At 37.6% G+C, this 22193-nt stretch overlaps 1 protein-coding gene across 21 annotated transcripts in view; it reads left to right on the top strand.

Moving 5' to 3' along the window:
• TBC1D5 (TBC1 domain family member 5) overlaps positions 1-22193 on the top strand; it is a 546849-nt gene that overhangs the window by 472714 nt on the left and 51942 nt on the right. For 17 of the 21 annotated variants that reach the window (XM_072792895.1, XM_072792888.1, XM_072792894.1 and 14 more), the window contains 3 exons: positions 1045-1310; positions 5502-5567; positions 14199-14362. In XM_072792895.1, coding sequence (XP_072648996.1) covers positions 1045-1310; positions 5502-5567; positions 14199-14362 — 496 coding nt within the window. The remainder of the gene's footprint in view (positions 1-1044; positions 1311-5501; positions 5568-14198; positions 14363-22193) is intronic. The other 4 variants (XM_072792900.1, XM_072792898.1, XM_072792899.1 and 1 more) reach the window with 1 other exon arrangement.

The following is a 22193-nucleotide window of genomic DNA, read 5'->3' as shown; positions in this document are numbered from 1 at the left end:
CACAAGCTCAAGACACACACACGCACCATGGTTGTATGCTAATGGGAATACACATAAAGAAGGAGAAAATGATGATGCAGGAGAGGGAGGGGCCAGAGCAGCAGTCTCAAAAGGACAGAGGATGGGATCCAGGGCTATGGCTAGGAGTAGAGACTCTTCACTGTAAAGTAGAAAGACAGACTACAGGTAGATGCAGCTGCCTTTTAACAAATATCTATAAAGCACCTGTTACGTGGTAGTCAATGGCAGTATATAGCAGAGAGACAAAAATCCTGTCTTATGAAATTTTCAAACAGGGATTGGAGGAGATGGTCAATAATAACCAATCAAGTAAAATATGTAGTACATCAGATGATTCAAAGTGCCATCAAGGAAAGTAAAGCAGGGTGGTGGGGTAGGGCCTATGGACAGCCAGGGCTGGTCAGAGTGCTGAAGGTGGATTACAATTCTCCGGTACTGGGCAACTCTAGGTAATTTTGATTGAATTGATCTCGTGACTCTTAGACACATTTATTTTTCAAAATCAGATTAAATGTGGCCTGGTACCCACACACTAGGGCTTGTGAGAAGTCTACTGTCCACTCCATTTCATACATGCCGCCTTCTGTGAGTACCTCAAGGCGGGCCCAGCCCTGTACCTCTTCTTTAGAATCCTCATCACAGGTTTTAGCTTTGCTTTATTAAAGTGATGATTTCATATATTCCTTCCCTATAAGACTGGAAACTCCAAGAGAATAACTATGTCCTGGACAGTTGTATTCCTAGAACCTAACACAGTGTTAGCACAACATAGGTCCCATTCATTGAATAAATGAATGAAAAGTAAAAAGACTATTTTCCATAAGCCACCTCTTGAAGAATTTTGTTGTTTTAGTATATTATGATCTCTTTTGAGTTCTCACTTTTCATTTTGTATAGCTGATCTGGTAAATGGCCTTTTTCAAAGCAGGTGATTTATGTTTTTATACAAATGAATATGTGAAATAGAGTTGTCCTCTAACTTAAGTGATGTTTCTCTACCTTTTTTTTTTTTTTTTCTTACAGGACCAATGCCAAAGGTGCTCCTCTGAATATAAATAAGGTCTCTAATAGCCTGATTAATTTTGGAAGAAAGTTGATTTCTCCAGCAATGACCACCCCAAGCAGTGCAAGTGGCCCTGTACCAGCAGGTGGTGGTGGCAGCTCTTCCACTACTGTGGTCTCCACCAGGACCTTAGCAGAGGTCCCCAGGCATCATTTGCAACAACAGCAGCAGCAACAACAGCAGAGACTGATGAAGTCAGAAAGCATGCCTGTGCAATTGAACAAAGGTAAGGGAAAAATACCAATAAATCTGAAGAAAACACTTGCGGTGTAACCTGGGATTTCCTCACCTGTCTTTGAGGAACCAACCTCCTAGAGACAGAAATCAATGCAAAACTTAATTGTAAAAAATCTGTTATGTTAGATCCTTTTTTAAGTTGGAATATCAGATACTATATTGTTCTTAATAACATTTTTTGAAGTAATTTGTTCAGGTATTTCTTTAACATTTCAATCCTAATGTATTTGCATTTGAGTCCTGTGGACGCCTGTAGTGTGTGGCACAAACTATCACAACACAGAACTTGAAAGCGGTTAACTGTGATCCTGCTAACTCTTGTATGATGGTGCTTCTGGCTAGAAGAGAATTGGAAATGGGAAGTTCCAACAGCATGGGCTTTCGTAGTTGTAGCATTTCTCCATGCCATGCCATTGGATATTGGCAGAAGCGTGCCCCTAGGCTTGCAGCCACTCATCTATCTGCTTTACCCCAGAGGAGGATCAGACCCTTGTAGGGGCAAGCGGTAGGGAAGAAAAGCTAAACAGAACCACAAGCGGCCAAAGTCTGTGAGTCCCTGCACTAAGATTTAGGTCTGTAGGTCAGAGCAGAGAGACGTGGGAGATTGTGTCATCCAGAGCTGTCGTTTGAGGAGTGAGGGCTATGTTGGCAGTGCTGAGAGTGGCCATTGCTGCCCAGCCTCACCTAAGCACATTTTGTGTGTCATAGCCTTTGCGGTACTTCATTTCCCACATGTATTTTACTCATAAGAGAGCCCTTCAAGTTCTTAGAACCTTTATGATCCTATTTTCCCCAATTTGCAGAGACCTATATATTAAGTACCCCTATTCATAGCAGATTAGAAACAGCTGCATTTATTTTTAGTGGTGGGACTCTGCTATCTATACTATAGAAGCAAGAAATAGTAACATCATGGCAGAAAATCTACAAAATTCAATCCTAAGACCCCACAAAGCAGAGAGTCTGTGGCTATTTAGTGTCAGCACAAATACCCTGACCCATGCCTCATTCATGTCTTAAAGGGACCCTTGTTGTAGCCATGTTCAGTCACTGGTGTTGATAATAACCATATTAATATTAGATTGGTAAAAAGACCTCAAACCATATTTCATATACTCTGTGTAAGAAGATTGCATCCAAAACTATTAATTTTAAATTCTTGGCATTTAAACTGATAAGCTTAAATTAAATGGACTTTATTCCTCAATGGTGCAAATAATGAGTATTATTCAATAACAAGCGTACCTTTATTATCCCATTCCATGGTGTTCTCTATCAATACCTATATGAAGTATTAGACTGTATATAGTTAGTATATAAGTTTCAGTAGAATATTCAGTTTGCCTTACACAAGAATATCTCATTTAAAACTACATTCTTTTCTTTTTAATGTAAAGTTATCACACATGACTTAAAGAAAAGAGGACTTCAAATCACTAACACATTGTAAATGTATTTTAATGCCAGGAGACATGCCCACTTTCAGAATGGAAATGAATGTTATTTTATATATTTCTTAATGTACTGTTTTATTGTTCTAACCAAATATGATTTCAGTATTGCTTTGATAACAAACCATAGTCAGTAGTAATTCTAACTGATGGCAGGCAAATGAGTCAGAGAATCTCTTAATGCTATAGCTTAAATTTTCTGAGGAACCAAGCCAAATGACAGTACAAGTATAAAGTTGTATCTCTAAGGAAATGTCAAGTATTAATATCACAGTAAGTGAGAAAGGAAGTGCATGAGGATGGAACAATTGATGAAAACGAAGTCCCCAGTTGAAAGGAGACAGCAGAGCACTTAAGCAAAGTATTTGGAACATGAGTATCACTAGGGCATTTTGTAACTGATCCCTGTGCTGAGAGAAAGTCTCCTTGTTTGGCAACTCTTCTTTTTATTTCTGGTTCATTCTTCTCATGTCAATCATGAAAAGCTTGTCTACCTTCATCTCAAGGATAACTGTTCCTGCTAATGCCCCTCCCTGCATTAAAGTTTGAATGAAACAGAGTAAAAGGCAAAAAGAACAGTTGGCACAAGTAGAAGTCAGTGTAGGCTGCTGCTCTTCTCTCATTGACTCACTCACAAAATATTTAACTGTAAGCACAGTCCTGAACCATTCTGACCACTTGTTTCCTCACCCTGAAGTAAAAGGTTTGGACTTCTCTCAGGGAAGCCTCCCAGCTCCAAACAGCTATCAAGATGGATTTGTTAACTCTACAAGGAAAAATACTTCTCCAGCATTGGGTCTTTATGCTGGTGTTTCCTACAAGTATCCTGCTGTGCTGTGACAGTGACAAATCTGCAAGTGCATCACCTGATCCCAGAGATTGGTGAGCACAATCTGTAGCCTGTCGGGAGGCTTGTGTTGGAATGTGGCTTCTGACTGTCTCAGAACACTCTTCTGAGGTTCAAAGGTGCCTACCTAGTGCCTTTGAGGAGAAAGAACATATTAGCCTTTTTAGTGTACTCTGCTGGAAAATTTGGAAGTTGCTTTGAAAAATGATTGTTTCTAAAAATGGAAATAGCTTAGAATAGAATCTTCTTAGGTTAGTTAACTCCTGGTTATTTGTGATTATATAAGGGAATGGTTGTATGGAAAACCCAAAATTCACATGTATGGTGCTGGAAACGCAAACTGTAGTTTATATATGTGTTGGGAGCAGGGTTGTGAAAGAAAGAAGAGGGAGCACAAATGTTCCTCCATAATTTTCTGGTGGTATTTAATATTAAAACAAGTTTTCAATCTCTAAATATACACTAATAGGTGATCCAGAAGCAGCAGAGAAAAGTAGCTGCTTTTTCAATTTCAATTCAAAATAGAATTGAAAATATCCTTCAAATATATTTTTTTTCCTTCAAATATATATAAAGTAGACACTCCATTTATCGGTGAACAGAGAGTTAACGATATTATGAAAATTCAGGAACCTGATAAATTCCACTAAAAGCTGCTTATTGCTGTTTGGAGTATGTACCTATTTATAGATTTTATTTCAGTCACAGGAGATACAGATATGTATGTGAGTGTGTGAGTGTGTGTGTGTGTATCTCAAAATATGTGTACTGTTAATTGATGGGGACAATATGATTACAACCCAGTAATTTCCAGATGAGCTGGCTGTGCTGTCAATTACAATTAGAGCAAGTGGTCAAGGCACTGAGGGTGTGATACATAAATCGGAAATTGATTTTTTACTATTGTAAAAGCGACAAAGGAAGGAAGTCTATTAATCCTACATTATCAAATATGGAAAATACAGTATCTTTTAAGAAGGCTTGGTTTTTAGTTTGTTAATTTCAAAGTAGGCTAGGCCTTCAGATGCTGAGAGGCTTATTCTGTTGACAGTGACTGTGCCTGATGTTGAACTTGGTCATCCTGAAGGAAATCTGAGAACAGAAAGTCTTCCTTGTCAATGGGAGTGTACCTCAAGTTCCTCACAGAATTTCCAGTTGTGCTCCTTATCCTTTCTTTCCTGTACTTTTAAAATGCACTCCCTTTCTCCCCATTTCCTTCGAAGTCGAACATTTCTTTTTGAGCATTTACCATAGGTCCAATTTGTGAATGAAATCTTGCCTATAATAAGTATATCAAGTTTAAAGGGTGTGCAGTTCACAGATTTATTTTTATATGTTGACATTTGTAAGCACATGTGGTAACTCACTAAATCTTTTCAATACTTTACGATGAAATTAGAGCTTGTTTAGGTATTTATCTTATCATTGAAGAAATTGTTTTCAAGTTTAATTAAAAATAACTTCTGTTACAGGAGAAAATCCGTTTCAAAAGAATGCCTATTTAATAAATGCATATAACTTATTTTTGGGTTAAGAGTTTTTTTAAAGAAAGAAAATGTCATACCACACTACTGTTTCTAGCATAATGAAATCTCAGCAGGATCTTTTGATCGCTCAATTTTTCCTCTGCTTTAGACTAGGGGCAACTTGTTTTTTGTTTTGTTTTGTTTTGTTAAAGAAAAACACGCACAAAACTTTTTAGGGAACACTTTTTAAAAATTATTGCCTTTAAAAAATACTTTATATTAACTTTTCTGAGATTGTATTTTGTTTTGCTGTACTTTTAGTAATTAGATTGATGAAAGCATTAAGTATGAAAAAAGTAAAGTTGATTTTTTTTTCCTTTTTATGAAATCTAATTATTTTTTCTTATGAAATCCAGGCGATGTAGTTACAGGAAGCGATGCTCAGGTTTCTGTTCCCGTCCAGACTCTAACTGACCTCCAAGGTACAGTTACCATGGCAACGTAGTTTATCTCTTTGCCTGCAGTATTCTCATTGCCTACTCCAAAATTCCATTTTTCTTTTTGCCCACCCTCCATTCATACTCTTGATCAGTTCACTACCATTGTTCAGCCACTGAGTGGCACTGTTGTTCAGAACAAAAGTCCCCTCTCATGTCATCTGGTGATGCCAAATCTGGCTGTGATGTGGGTTTTCTATGAAGTTTGCACCAGTCTCTTTCCTTTCAAAATACGGTCACTCTATATTTTGTGGTTATTTTAACACTACATTTTATTTGGAAGGTCAGACTGAGGTGTTCTTTTTGTTGCATAGGTGCTCTGTGACAGTATTTAACAAATCAATTCTAAGAGATGCCTTACATGCTATTCGTATGCATGTTATTAATTAGCCAGAAATACTTACTATATTTTACCTAAAAGAATTACAACTTGACTTTGAAAGAATTGTTTAAATACAAGCTTTGTATTTAAAAAAAAAAAAGTACAGGCTTTGTATTATGAATCATATTAACAGAATCAAAGTCCAGTGCGACAGATCTCTGTGTATAGTAATTGGCAATGATTTAAAATAAAAAGATCACATTTAGATACCATACCATTTGTTAAAAATCTAGACAAAAGGTTTCAGGAGTACAAAATAATAGTAATTCAATTGAGCACCTCCTGTGTACATTTTTAAATGTATAAATATTAAAGTTGCTGCATTAATCTTCTATTATATAATCTTTCAGATAAATATGTTATAGAGAGCATTTCTGTATTAAGGGGAAGTCTAGACTAAGAATTTCCCATTCAAATTCAGATTTAAAAGATAGCAGTATTAATTAAAATTCACAACCACACTTTCCTTAATTTAAAATATTCACATAATATAATCATGCTACTAGTATTAAAATACTGTTCTAGGGACACATGGGTGGCTCAGTCAGGTAAGTGTCTGTCTTCAGCTCAGGTCATGATCCCAGGGTTCTGGGATCAAGCCCTCTGTTGGGCTCCCTGCTCAGCAAGGAGTCTGCTCCCCCCTCCTACTTGTGCCTTTGCTTGCACATGCGTGCTCTCTCTCTCTCTCAAATAAAATGAATGAAATCTTTTTTAAAAAATAAAAAACTAGTAATGATATCTTCATAATATCTGTGCTTTTTAATAAATTAACAGAAAATAATACATTGTGATTAGGAGGATGAGTGGTATATTAGCTTAACTTCTTTAAAAAAAAATACTGTGGGGCAGCCCAGGTGGCTCAGCCGTTCAGCACTGCCTTCAGCCCAGGGCCTAATCTTGGAGACCTGGGATCAAGTTCCACGTCGGGCTCCCTGCATGGAGTCTGCTTCTCCCTCTGCCTCTCTGCCTCTCTCTCTCTGTGTCTCTCATGAATAAATAAATAAAATCCTTTAAAAAATACTGTGGCAATAGAAGCATATGATCTTTCTTCTATATAGAGTTATTTTTCACAGGTACTGTTTCTGGCTATATTCAGGTAATTGAGCCAGTTGACCTTTAAGGTTTTTTTTTTTTTTTTTTTTTTATTTATTTATTTATGATAGTCACAGAGAGAGAGAGAGAGAGAGAGAGAGAGGCAGAGACATAGGCAGAGGGAGAAGCAGGCTCCATGCACCGGGAGCCTGACGTGGGATTCGATCCTGAGTCTCCAGGATCCCGCCCTGGGCCAAAGGCAGGCGCCAAACCGCTGCGCCACCCAGGGATCCCACCTTTAAGGGTTTTTTGAGCCTGGGAATTCGATGAAGAGCTGCTGTTTACTCTTTTGCTGTCTAAGAGATCTATATAATAAAGGGATACATTAGGGTAGACAAAAGAAAAGACAATCTCCAGATGATTTCTCTTAAATCTTGTCCGTTATTATGCTTAAATGAATATTACTGTGATCATCTGATAAGAATTCACAGGACTTCAATATGCTTCCTAAAATTAAAATCTGAGTTCCCCAAGGAGTGCCTGGGTGGCTCAATTGGTTTAGTGTCTGCCTTTGGCTTAGGTCATGATCTTAGGGTCTTGAGATCCAGCCCCATGTTGTGCTCGCTGCTCAGCCAGGAGTCTGTCTCTCCTTCTGCCTCTCTACCTGTGCAAACAAATAAAAAAATCTTTAAAAAAAATCTGAGCCCCCTCCCCAGGCAACTTTTAATGGTTTTTTGGCATCTCAGTTTGCTAACTTTTAAAAGTTAGTTTACTACAAAGTAGATCTTTGGTTATGGAATCTCAGTTTATATCTATGGAAGGAGAAAGCTAAAGACTGGCTTACTCTGACTTATGCTTCTCTGCTCTTGCTCCATCCATTTTTTTTTCCTACAGACCAGAGCCACAGGAACAATTGCTTTTATAATAACATCTTAAAGAGGGATGTTATATTTTTTTGTTCAGATCACTTGTGTCATATAGGTAGAATCATCTTATTCATTTATTCACCAGGCATTTTTTGGTGCTTACTGTGTGCCAGACTCTATTCTCATTGGTCCCTGGTTTTCCTTTCAGCATTCTCAGGTTGCTTGGGCCTCAGCCTGTGCATTAGATGACCCAGGCAGGCATACTGTCAGGAACCACCTCTTTTTCTAGATACCCAGTTCAGAATTCCTCCTGCCTGCCATGCCTGACAGAGATTGTATCAGCCTGATAGGGAAGGCTCCAGCTGCTTTATGAGTCATGAAGCCCAAGTAAAAAGCTTCAATCTGTGGTGATAATTGTGACAATGATGATAAGAAAATGAGACAATACCTCTCTAATTTGGAGAAGTCACTCTGTGTTTTCCTCAATACACTTCCTGCAGAGTGTCAGAAAGGAAGGGGAAGTAAAAGTCAACCAAAATAGTTAGTAGTGGCAACAAAAAACTTTCTAACAATCTATGCTTAATAGGACCAGCAATATCAAAAGTTGGGAGAACTTCATCAGGGGTACCACACCCGTTATAGCCTCCCGTTATAATATTTTAAGAGTAGATAGACTTGTAAGGGAAATAAAACTATCATTTAGACTCCAGTATCTTTTTTTCAAAGTAATGGAGTATATTTCAAGAAATGAAGTAAATATCAATACTTCCAGTGATTCTTTGATTATATTTTTTCATGAGATTATGTATTTGTATCTTTCCTTTTAAACGTAAAATTGTATAGGCTTTTTTTTTTTTTTTAAGAAAAACACTGACAATAAAATGAAAACCCACAATTTAAGTCAATAAATAGTTTTTGGAAATTATTGGAAAGTTCCATTTTACATCTCTCAGTGCCAGGTTGTAGTCATAAAATGTGTGCCAAAAGGAGAATTTTTTTTTTAAAGACTTAAAGAGATTCTTGAAAATTGTTTTTGGAAATTGCCCACCTACCCCAGGAACTTTTTTTTCAAGAGATATTTAAGAATCACAAAGCTTTAAAATATGGGTACACACATACCACACACATACATATACATGTATATGCACACACAGATATTACTTCCAAAGAGAATTTAGAATTTCCAACAACAGAAGTATATAAGTATTATCACTTAATGGACCATTAGGAAAGAAATTTAGATTTCTTAATTTATTGCCATAAGCGTTTTTAATATTTATACTTGTGTATACCTATTTATGTTGCAGATATGAATATACATATATACCTGCACACAAAAATATCATTGTATAACATTTGTCAGGTTGTTTTAAAAAGAAAAAAGAAAAAGGTCAAAACTCTCCATACCCCCAGATAAACACTGCTGACATTCTTTTTCTTTTTTTTTTCTTTTTTTTTTTTTTTTTTTGAGAGACAGAGAGAGAAAAGGGAAGAGGTACAGGGAAGAGGGCGCAAGAGAGAATCCCGTGCAAGCTACATGCCATCCCCAGCGTGGAGCCCCACACGAGGCTCCATCTCACAACCCTGAGATCATGACCTGAGCTGAAATCAAGAGTCAGGAGTTTAACCAACTGAACTACCCAGGCACCCCCACTGTTGACACTCTTGAAACTAAAACACATAAAACATTATACCATCTCAATTAAAGCCATTACATAGAAAAAAAATCCTCTACTCCTTCCACTTGTTTCTGCCAACCCATTTCCCTAAGAGTAACCATTGTTAGGTTTTTTGTAATTCTTCTAGGAAAAAAAGTATGTTGTAAATGGAGAAATAACACGTAAGTCACATTAGCACAATAACAGCTCATATGTCTGGAGATGATTCCCCTCTGGACCTTCAAGAACAAAGCACTAACAGAAATGCCCCAGTGCAGATGACAAGCAACAAATTGGTAGAACAACAAAAAGAGAGGCCAAATTAACTAGAGTAAGACATAGTAATGATAAGAAAAAAACAAACAGAAGAAGAGCTATTACAGGAGTGAGAAGAGACACTGAGAAACCAAAAACTATCCTCGTGAATGGCCCTATGTTGGCCACTCTGCTTGATGAGAAATGATAGTCGTGAAGCAAGACAAACAGTTCCATTATGTTCTGTCCCTTTACTTTCAAAAGGCCTCATTCCATTCTTCTGTAATTTTAGGTCACATGTACTATAGCCCACCTGGCATAGCCCTTATTAGGGGAGCAGGGTGGTACAGTTTTACCCAGCATGGACTCTGGAGTTGTGTCTGGGTTTGAATTCTGCCCCCATCACTGACTTGCTGGATGACCTAAGGGAATCACATACCCTCATATCTGGGAAGAGAAAAAATAAAAAATAAAAAAAGAACAGCTGCTTTAAGGCTGGTTATTGAAAGTTACCACAGCACCTGTCCCACAGTAAGGACTCAAGAGTGCTATCTGCTCAGGTGGTAGTGGTGATGATGATGGCCCTATTATGTGTTTTTTTCAAATACCTCTGGGTTTTAGAATCAGATTAAGAAAGAACCAACTCAGCATCTCTATCTTTTCTTTTTTAATAATTACTTCTGATATTCTGTAACCACATGTTTGCATGTGGGAACATCCAGCAGTGCTTAGACTCTCTGGTCAAGCTCTATTCCAGGGGCTTCAGATAGTTTGCTTCCATTCACTGTCATGTGACACCAAGATCTGTATTTTTAATGTGTAAACATCAGTCTTCTTGCTGTCTATCATTCAAGTCTGTGAAATAACAAAATATCACCAGAGAGGGGCCAGATATATCTCATTTTCTCCTGAAGCATTGAGAAAAGTCAAGGTGATCCCCTTTCTGTGGTCATAGCACTGGATTTGCCAGGCGTTTGTCTTTGGGCGTCCCGTGTCCAACTCCTCCAGCTGGTCTCAGATTTACAGGGGTTCTACCCATCTTTTTAGGAATATGCCCCAGCCCCTCTTCCTATTTCCCATCGAGTTAAATAAGAAGAAAATCAAAAAAAAAAAGAAAATCACAAAAATATTATTCATGACACTCCATAAATATTTCCTCCCCTTCCCTCTTTCCTCCTTCCCAGCCACTCTGTGGTGAAGGCTCTTCATGATGCCTTTGAAGCCCATTCAGTCAGCTTGGGCTCTTGACAAATAGCCTCCACTGACATGTAGCACATGGGACACAAAACTTTTATTGAATGTTTCAGAGAGGAAAATAAAATGAAGGAAAGATTTAATAGACCTAGACACACCCATATTTAGTCCAGATAGCACCTTTGTGCACTTTAGAGGAAGCTACTCAGATGCAGCTCACACCAGGGCATATGCATCTTAACAAGCAGAGCAGTAGAGGAGGTCCTGGATTCCAGCCATCCCACAAGGCAGTCTTCTGTATGTCACATGTGGCAGTCCTGTGCTTAGAGCTAGCACTAAAGTCTGTGGGAGGTGCAGCCAACGTAAGAATAGTCCTAATGAGAGAGAGGGCTAGCAAATCTGCAACCTGCTATATTTCATGTTAAACTCTCTCTGCTCTAGATTTGGAAGCCACCACTGTGCTAGTAATGGTTCATGTCTACTGCGTACTTAGCATATTGTCTTATATGCTCAGCCACACTGAGCCTTTTATGCACGTCACCCACTTGGAATGCAAAGCATGTATGAGGTAGATGTCTCATGTACAGATGGTCAGTGAATTGTTCAAGGCCCCACAACTAGATATCCACTAGACTTAGACTCAAGCTTAGGTGCAGCAGAGCCAGCAGGTACTGGTTTGAGGCATTCTGCTTTGTAAACATCTTTGAAATCTATCACATGATGGTCCTTCGGTTAAGCCCTTATAATCTCTTGTATGGGCAGGTACGGGGGATGCCTGACTCAACCAAGCTCCTATAATCCTCATGATACTTTCCTCCTTAAAATCTGTAGCATCTCCCATCACCTACAGACAAGAGCAAGTCCAGACAGACCCCTTAGCATGAGAACAAAGTCCTCTTCGTGATCTCCCTGGCCCTATTTAGGTCCTCATCTTCCCCTTTTTTCTGCCTCCTCCAAGGACTGGATGACCAAGAGGGAAAATAAGCTCACATTTAGGGTGCCAGCAACTTTCAGAAAGAATTTATTTGATTCTCTCCTTCCCCCAGAAAGCCATTAAAATAATCATCAAATGAAAAAGAAGCATTCTGTTGGACTTAAGCTTATTTTACACTAGTATTGGTGTCATTTTCAAGTACATATGGATGGCAGGAAGCTCCAAGGGATTCAGTTAGGCTCTGATAGAGCTAGATGTTCCCAGTAGCATTTACTAATTGCCTTGATAAATGCTGCATTCTCTGCCAAAAATGACCCTTCCTGAGCTGCCACCACCACCACCACTACCACCACCACCACCACCTGCTCTTCAGGTTTTAAGATGGGGCACACACCTCTCATTGCCTAAAACAAGATCAGATATTCCCTCTTTTGCGCTTCCAGAATACTGTTGTTGACACTTCTTGTTTGTATCACCTGGGATTTTAGGTTAGTTAGTATACATAAAAGTCTCTATTTCCCTTGGACTGCTATTTTAGGAGCTTTTTAAGAGTTCCTGTTGTGGTCATCCCTCATCATTAGTGCTGGACAGAGTTTCTGTAGGCATTTCATAAGATCCATCTGCATGAGGCTTGTTCCCTAGTTGGTTATGAATGAAAGAATATGTGCATGCCTGAGGTGGCCAAAGAATTTTATCTTTATTTAGTATATTTTAAAATGCCTGCAATCTAAAATAATTCTAAATAATTGTCATGAGTCAGAATTTCTGAGAAATAAAATGAGACAAAGACTTCTGGGTCTGTTGGGGAAGGAAGCTGTTGGGGTGGGCGTGTGCCATCAAGGTCAGTATCTGGGGAATGAAAGGAGTAGCGTTGAGCTGAGGGAGGAGTTGAACTGCTTTGCAGTGGCTGCTGAAACCTCTGGGGCTGGGATGGCCCTTCAGAGTCATCCACCTTGGGGCAGGAAAGCCAGCCTTTATCTTCTGCCATCCCCAACCAGTCATTAGTTGGGGGCTAATCCCTGGGGAAGGGACGACCTTAGATAGAGCAGATCTCTTCAGTTGAGGGCTGTTTGCAGAGAGCAATTTCTAAGAACCATCATCAGTCAACAGTCCCAGTGGCTGGGAGACTAAATGTCTTTGTCCAGAAGGGGGGACTTGGACAGGGCACCACAATATATTTAAGAATGTGCCTCTGAGAGCAGGTTTTAAGTTTTCATTTCTTTTAACAAAAGAAGTGATTGATGTTTTAAAAGGTTTGTAGAGAGCTTCAGAACCTCTGTACAGCTTCTGGGCTACAAGCTTGTTGAGAATACTGACTCCTTACCCTGGGAGCTGTCCAGGTGAGGCCTGGGTAATGGAATGTTTCATCCACTTGCCCAGTGTGCAATACCAGTGTTGTCCTGTTCTCTGTGTGTGAGGCCTGAAAAGGGCAGGGAAGTCTGATAGTCCTTCTGTCTTAAGGCAAAACTGTTCCTGGTCCCTAGGCTCTTCCTTCCGATCTCCAGAAATACTCCATCATCCCCTTTGGGGACATGTTCTGGTGACTCCATTTTCTTAAGGTCAAAATGTTTGTGTTCCCAAAAGGAACAAAAATGTTAGTAAGCTAATTTCTGTATTGATAAATACTTTATCAATACTGCCACTAATTTGGGACTTGATAATTCAGAGATAGATTCTAACAGGACCTGACTTAGTTTCATCTCTGAAAAGGTCTTCTGCTAGGCAGAGTAATAGATGCAGGAATCACAGATGCACCTACTCTGATATAAGAACCAGCCTAGAAAGAGGAAGGCCCTGTGAGTCAGCACCTTGTCTCATTTTTACAGATGCTTCTACCATAAGCTGGGGGAGCTATATATCTGTTCTGCAGTTAATAAAAAGGAAAGCTCTCTTGAAAAATTGCTGAAGGACTTAGGTTTTTTTCAATACTAATGTAATATATAGTATAATAGTTTCTACATACAGTCCCTAAGGATGATTCCTTTAGTGAGGGAAAATCCAGTTATCTAACCTGTGATTTCTAAAAATTCAAACTTTTAGTTTTTTTATATGTGTGCAACACTCGGACTATTGTAGGATAAATTACATGTGAAAATGCATAGGGGCACTTCATTGTTTTAAAAACTTGGCAGCTATTCTGATACATAAAAATGCTTGCATTTAATAACTCCACAGTGTCCCTATGTTGATGTGAACAAAGAAGTATAATAATTGATCCTTTATTAAAGACAGTGAATAAAGTAGCTGAGTGAAAAAGTCCAGTGTTTCATTATTGCCTCTTAATTTTTCTTACAGGACAAAGTTCTAAAACCATCAGTTCCTCCCCAAGCACTGAAAGTTTGCCTGGAGGAAGAGAATTCACTGGCTCTCCACCTTCATCTGCTACTAAAAAAGATTCCTTCTTCAGCAACATCTCCCGTTCCCGTTCACACAGCAAAACTATGGGCAGAAAAGAATCTGTAAGTATTTAAGGACACTTTTTCTTTCATTCTTCAGTTTCCCCTAGCATGCTGCATTTGTTAAAACTTCTTTGGTACTGGGTTTTGTAAAGCTCTTAATTGGTCTATAAACTAAAGCAAAGAATTTCATCAAAATATTTTAATTTTATTATTATAACTTAGTGATATTTTAAGGCCACAGTCTGCATCATACTGGGGGAAAAAGCAGCATCAGTTTAAAATATGTCGAATCCCAAATCTCAGTCCTTTTGTCTCTGCAAATGCTATTCTGTCAAAGTCTGTGTTATTATTATTTTTTTAATGTAACAAGTAGTGTTATCAAAGAATAGGTTAAGACACTTATAAAACAAACCAAGGTGTATTTTCAATTTTATTTCATGAAAAGTAAAAATAATTACTTTACCATTTGTTTTAAAGGTATGCAAATTACACTTAAATGATGATAAATTGATAGCTGCTCTCTAAGATCCTCTGTGTACATTGTTCAGAAAAATATACATAAAGCATATCAACCACTTTAAAAATCTGGTTGTGTCTAAAATTGTTTTTAAGCCAACTTCACAAAAAATAAAACATTTAATAACCACATCTTAGAGGTAATTCAACATCTAATATTCTAGTATGAAGAATCCATCTGCCCACTGGAAGAAGATGCACATATAACAGGAAAGGATCTAGCTATTACTGAAACAGTTCTAAATTAGAAACAACATCCCTGGGTGCCTCAGTGGTTTAGCGCTTGCCTTTGGCCCAGGGCGTGATCCTGGAGTCCTGGGATCGAGTCCCACGTCAGGCTCCCTGCATGGAGCCTGCTTCTCCCTTTGCCTGTGCCGCTGCCTCTCTCTCTCTCTCTGTCTCTGTATCTCTCATGATTGAACAAAAAAAATTTTTTTTTTAAGAAAAAACTTTTAAATGCTAAGTCAGCAGTAGGTAAAAACTAAGAAATAACTTGACTTAGATTGTAAAGTCCTCTAGAAGTTCAGGAACTGTAAAGGAGTGAAGTTGGAACTTGCTCTTCAGGAAATAGAAGGATGGGTGAAATAAGTGATTGGGTCAAGGAGGGCACTTGTCTTGATGAATCCTGGGTAATGTATGGAACTGAAACTGCTGAATCACTACATTGTACACCTGAAACTAATATAATACTATATGCTAACTGTATTAGAATTAAAACAAAAGAAAAAAAAAAGGAAGCAATTAGATTCCCTTTCCCACTCTGGCAGCACTCTGGAAAGTGTAAAACAGAATGTCTCTGGACAGAGAGGTCAGGTACATTTTAGAACACCTTACTGAAAAAAGAATGATGAGTATATTTAAATACTAAATCTGAGATCCCCAAGTCTCACCACACTTGCTTCCCAGAATACCAGTATATATATATCCTCTCAGGAAGGAGATTAGAAGAATTTTCTTCACACAAAAGTTATAAATTTTTGTAACAGTCATACAAATATACTGACCTTAGGGGTTCTCCAGGGAAACAGCTGGTTCGCTTTACAGTGAGCCCAACCTTCATAGCTCTGTCCAAACACAGACCTTTCACTTAGTTTTTAGTTCACACTACTTTACATGAGCAAGACAGCCAGGGATCACCAGATAGTTGAGGAAAGCATCCGTTAGTTAAAGACCAGCAAAAGCAAATAGAAAAAAGTAACTGGAAGAAAACAGTTTATGCAGGTGAAGAACACTTTAGAAAAAAAAAATAATAACAACAAAAGCTATTAGAAATCCAAATATGATATTTAAAATGTAGAGCTCAATAGAAGAGTTTGGAATTGATAAAATTGAGGAACTCTCCCAAGAGAACAGAATACAAGACAGAAATGGAAAGGAAGATAGAAAAATGGAAGAAAATTAGAGAACCAACCTAAGAGGTTCAAAACTTGAAAAACGGAAATTCTAGAAAGAAAACAGAAAATGAAAGGAGATAATAAAAAATACAATTAATTAAATGTTCCACTAATGAAAGGCCTGAGTTTTCAGATCAAAAAAGTCCATAGAAAGGCCCACACAAACAAAAATAAACCCACACCCAGATACATCACTGAAAAAGGTCAGAACTCTGAGAACAAAGAGATAATATCCTCCAAACTTGTAGTGTTGAGGGAAAAGAAAGATTTCCAACAAAGGATCAGGAATTAAAATAGCTACGAATTTCTGATAGGAGCACCAGAAGCAAGGCAGTTTGAGAAATACCTTTAAAGTTCTAAGAGAAAGTTACTTCCAGCCTCAACTCAATACCTAGCCAAAGTAATTTAGTGTGAGGTTAGATATTCACAATTCAGATATCCACTTTCAGATATTCACGATTCAAAAAACTCCCACCTTAGAATCTTCTGGAGGATGTGATCTATAAAAACGAGGACATCCCTGAGGATGGGAAAACCTGAGAAAAAGGAAATAAAGCATCCAGAGCAAGACAAAAAGATTCCTCAGAATGATAACACAGGGAGATCCCAACACTAAGCAGAGTACAGCTAATTTAACAGGTCCAGAGAGCAGCAGCCAACTCAAGTTGGAGCAAGTCAGAAGGTTCTACAAAGTTTTCTCCAAAAAGATGCCATTTGGGGAACAACTATTTGAACAAGTTAAGAGAGTTAAACTAGGAGAAAGTTGGGGTTTGAATTAATGTTAATTTTATTAACAACTAAGCCATTAAAACGCAGGATGATTTTTAACTCCGAAGAAAAACGGTGTCAGAAAAAGGTTATGATAAGCCTTGTAACTGAGCCATGACTAGAATTTACATAGACATTATACTGAAAGCCTATTGGCTATTAATCTACTCAGAATCCTGGGGGACGACACCTACGTGGCTCAAGTTGAGTATCTGACTCTTGGTTTTGTCTTGGTTTTGGCTCAGGTCATCATCTCTCTGTTGTGTTGAACAGAGCCTTCTTCAGATTCATAGTCTCTCTCATTCTCTCTCTCTCTCTCTCTCTCTCTCTCTCAAATAAATGAATAAATAAAATCTTTTAAAGTATCATGATAAAATTCTGTAGAGAAGATGGGGTGTGGGAACTGTGTCTTTGCATGGGGGAGGGTAGTGAGCAGGTGGTATGGTCAGTATAAGTGTGTCATACTCTAGAAAAATCAAGAGATAGCAATATAAGCTAGAGATATTGGGACAAAAAAATGGGTAAAAGAATTGAAAGGAGTTCTGTCTGGAGAGCAGGAAGTAGAGGGTGGGGCTGTGTGAACCGTTTTTCATAACAGGCCTTATAGAACCATTTGACTCTTCAAAGTGTTATATATATATATAACTTAGATTAAAAATAATAACTAAAAATCACAACAAAACTAGAATGTATTGGCATAATAAATTAGAAGAGATATCTGCCTATACAAAGAACATGTCTCTGAAGAACCAGAATAAGGAATAACAAATGAAAAAGGCATATGGAGACATGTTTCATTTGCATTTTATCATATTTTGGTGGCATATGGATTAGTCTACAACACCAATTAATTACTTTCTTTATGGTGATAACTGTAACTTAAAACTGAGAAGTCAGACAAAAATAGATATAGAGTAAGTCTAATTCTCTATGTAGACCTGTTATGTACCAAGAAACAGGATGTAAAATTATTATTCAAAAATTAATATATTTTCTAACTGTGGAAAGTAAGTAGGCAGAAGTTTTCGAGAGAAAGCTCCTCATTTTTCAATAGGTTATCTTATTATTTTATGAAATAAGGTAGTCAGTGCTCTTTGCCAGGTAATTCTAGGTCTCCCCCTTTCTAAGGCACTTGGTAGGATTGCACCTCCCTGTCTCCCATGAGCTATCAGTCACATAACCAGTTCTGTCCAGTGAGTTGTAAGGGGAAGTGATATGTATGTATTGCAACTACAAGATCTTCCTCATCTCTCTTAACCTCTGTCAACTCATGATAAACATGAAGTATGAGTGAAAAATAACCTTTGTTGATTTATGCTGAGATTGTTGCTTATCATAGCCTACTGGTACACTGTTGGAAAATGTTCAGGCCCGTAGCTAGGAACCATTCTCCCGTGGGAGCCACATACCACCGCTGCCACTGCCCACTCTCCTGGCACTAGAGCCCATTACTGGGCACCTCCCATCTCTATGCCTAGTTTACTTTCATTTGGGTATGACACAGGGATATTCCGTGTCTTCAAAAAAGTTCAAAATTGTTTTTCATTAATATCATCATTATGAGTTTCTCACATAAGCAAGTAGCCAGAAATTAAAGGAAGGATACCTCTCTCTTTGGATCCCCAGTGCCTTAAGCTATATGTACCTTACAGATTTCAAGACTCCATTATCTGTTAAAGTGGTCCAAGATCAAGAAATTGTTGATATCAGTTAGCAAAAGGTTAAAATAGCAGTTGAAAACAGACATTAAAACAAAATAATCTAGTACTAGTTATCAACCAAAGTGTGGTGAAATCTGCTTACAGTGGTTCTAGTGTCATTATTGAGAAATGATTTTCAAAATCAATATGTGTGACATATTTTGGACAAGCATCATATATAAAGTCATAGAACCTATTTCTTCTCGGTATCGTTTTTTAATGTACTATACAAAGCCTTTCTGTAATCCACAGACTATCTCCTTTAGACAAAGATATATCACATTTACTCCTGCCAATGCCCGATTTGGCCATATAATAGAACACAAAACTCAGCTAAGTCTTTAAAAGAGGTAACAAATTAAGCTTTGTGCCATATATTTGTGAAAGACACCATTCTACTTCCTATCTGAAATATGAGCAAACTAGTGAGAAGTTTAAAAAATTGACCTTTACGTCATTTTCTGTAGTAGTGTTGTTGTGAGGGTTTGTATTTATTCACAAAGACAATTTTCCCTTTACTTTGTTTCCCAAAAGAGCCTTTAGGTCCTACCTAATTCAGACCCTGGTTTAATCAAGCTCTCATTTTTTAATCTTGAAAACAAAATTGAGAATTTGGATACTTTTAATTTTCCATACTTTATTTTTCATGATAATTTAAGTGACATCCAGCACTTAGTTTTCTAGAAATCTATTTTAGTTGGTCATTCATCTGACTGTTAAGTAATTTTTTACTTGTTTTAGCACTGTTAGTCATGTTCCGCAATTGTTGCCAAATCATTTCCAAGAATATCTTTGCTAACATTCAAGAATAGGGAAAATACTGAACATAAGAAAAGCTCTAAAATTAGTTTGTGTGTAAGTTCTAATATTTAAGGACATCAGCCAATTAAAACTTTTTTTAAAGTTCCTGGTGAACTGCAAGTCACTTTGCTATGCTTTGTGATAATTACATACCAGTCTAAAGATATAAAGTTATCCATGATTCAGAATCCTCTCTAAACTATAGGAAATCAAAGTGTCCAAGCTAGAAATCCCTGCATAAAACAGGATGTGTAATGAAGTATACACCACCTACAAGCTCATCCGAGGGTATTCATCCTCTGTTTTTGTGACCCCTGTATGCACTCATCATTGTTCTTTGGTAGTTTGAACATATGCCATGGTTATACTAATATAATTATTTTTGTAATATTCATTGATCTGTTCTTTATGACAACAAAATAACGAAAAGTGTCAGATGAAGGAAAACAAATTTGAAAGCAGACTCTTCTGCTTTCAGAATATTTAATTATAAATTAAATATTAAATATATTTACTTCTGAAACTATGGACAACCTGAACTTACCAAATCTACTTCAGGTTATGTTCTAGGAATTGAAAGTTAAGACATATCTGTATAAGAAATATATGAGAGTAGTCCCAGTGAGTGTGCTTGAGGCAAAATCAGGGGAGAGGGAAACCCACCAAATGTTAAGTAATAATTAAACTAAATAAGAATATAACTCATCAACGTGAGAGACATTATATGGCTTAATGCCAGAGAAGCAGTAAAGATCACAAATAATATGAATTCAGAAGATAGATCATGGGTTTTTTTGTTTGTTTTTTGTTTTTTATCTAGATAGGCTTTTTGTGAGAGATCAGACTTGAACCACAAACATATTTCTTCTTTCATTAAATGCAACCATTGTTTCCCCTTATGAAAATCCAACAACTGCCTAAGACAGATAGTGGTGATGGATACCCGAGTAGGCAGTCAATAATGTCTGTTGTGGGTGTTTTCTTCTCTTTTACAGTCTCTAGCAAAATGTAAAATGGTTGGGATTATAACAATTTGCTTGTGGTAAAAATAAAAGAAATTATTATCTCAAATGAGGAAATCTGTTGCTTATTATTTCAAGTAACAAGAGTCCTGAGACTGGCAAACCTGGAATCAGATACTTCAGCTGTTCATTGACATCAACCAACTTTTCCATCCTCAGGGTATTGGCTTTGTCCTCACCTCACATCCATCATGTTCTCAAGAGGGATGTCACAGAGCCAGATATATATCCTGTCATCTCCCCTCCCCAACACACAAAACATCTAGAAAAGTTTCTATTTGGCAGCTCTCCAACAGGCTTTCCCTCTTTCTCCCATCTCATTGATTGGCCAGAATGAAATCACACACCCACTCCAAAATCAGTCTCTGGTAAAGGGAAACTTTAGAGAAGTCCATGACCATGCAGAAAGGTGGTGGAAGGATGTACCTATACAGATAGATAGATGAATTATCCCTAGAGTATTGATTTCCAAAATGATTTCTTTAATCCTTCCCTGAAGTATTTGCCTTTGAAAAGAGCCAGTTCTGTTGTCAGTAATGTTTCATTGGTGAATATTTAGGCAGCTTGAGTTAGATTGGTAGCAGGAAGAGAGAAATTGAGCAGTGGCATTCCCAGGAGGCCAGAATTTTCCTAATAACCCAATTTTCTCTTCAGTCAGTGATATACTTCCTATGTGGAAAGTATTGATTGTGATGTATTTCTTTGTGGCTTCTGTTTGGAATTGGAAGCCAACATCTAGGGTGTCTAATTATAGAGTTTTTTTCAGTTCATAAGTGTATATTTGTATTCTCATTGTTTGATCAATAATACTAATGATAACTGGATTAAAATACAGTCTCACTTAAAACACAGTCCTATTTAATATAGTTTATTGACCTAAATACATACAAAATGAATTTAGACATCAGCAGTTTTTCTGTCTTCTAAGGAATTATAAATCTAAGGCCAAAATGAGCTCATGTATTTGAAGCATAACATTTAGTTACTCGTTAGGTGTTATATGAATCTTGTTCATAACCTTTCTGTCAGTGGACCAGCTCAAGGTCAGGGAAAGTGGGCCATGTATCTTTGTAGGAGCAATCCTTCCTCCTATTTCCATCTTTTTGCCTTACCCAAAACAGTAATTCCATCTTGAAGAAATGTGAACATCAAAAAGAGCATCATAAAGAGCTCTCTGTTGTCAACAGCTTACAGGATGACAGTTTTAATTTAACTTAGTAAACAGATTTTATAACCAAGTTTTAATATCTTTATGCTTCAGTAACTTTATTTTTAACCAAAATAGCTGAGGAGCCTATGAAAGCAGAACCACAGGAAGTGGAGTGCTGAACCTTGACTATACTGCCCTATTTAGGACAGTGAGCTGCTGCCCTTGGGAACAAATGAGATGCTTATTCCCCTCATGCTGTGCCTTCTTCTCCATCATTTGTCTTCATCTCCATCATCTCCATAAATGCAAACTTGCCAGACTGTACCCGTGCTGAACACTGCCCAGGAGGCATAGACAATAGTTGGGGAAGAGCTCAAGTGAAACAGAAATATTTAGAATCCCTGGCTAGAAATTCCTGTGGGTTTGAATTATGCTAAATTAAATGTGTCATTAATAGCATTTGCTTCCTTCCAATGACCTTTCTTGAAACTTGACATTTATTTAGTCTTTCAAAGCCACATTCCCTTGGGGGCAGTAATT

Source organism: Canis lupus, chromosome 22, assembly GCF_048164855.1.
Source record: "Canis lupus baileyi chromosome 22, mCanLup2.hap1, whole genome shotgun sequence".
Lineage (NCBI taxonomy): Eukaryota > Metazoa > Chordata > Mammalia > Carnivora > Canidae > Canis > Canis lupus.
This window is presented reverse-complemented; position numbering and strand designations above follow the sequence as displayed.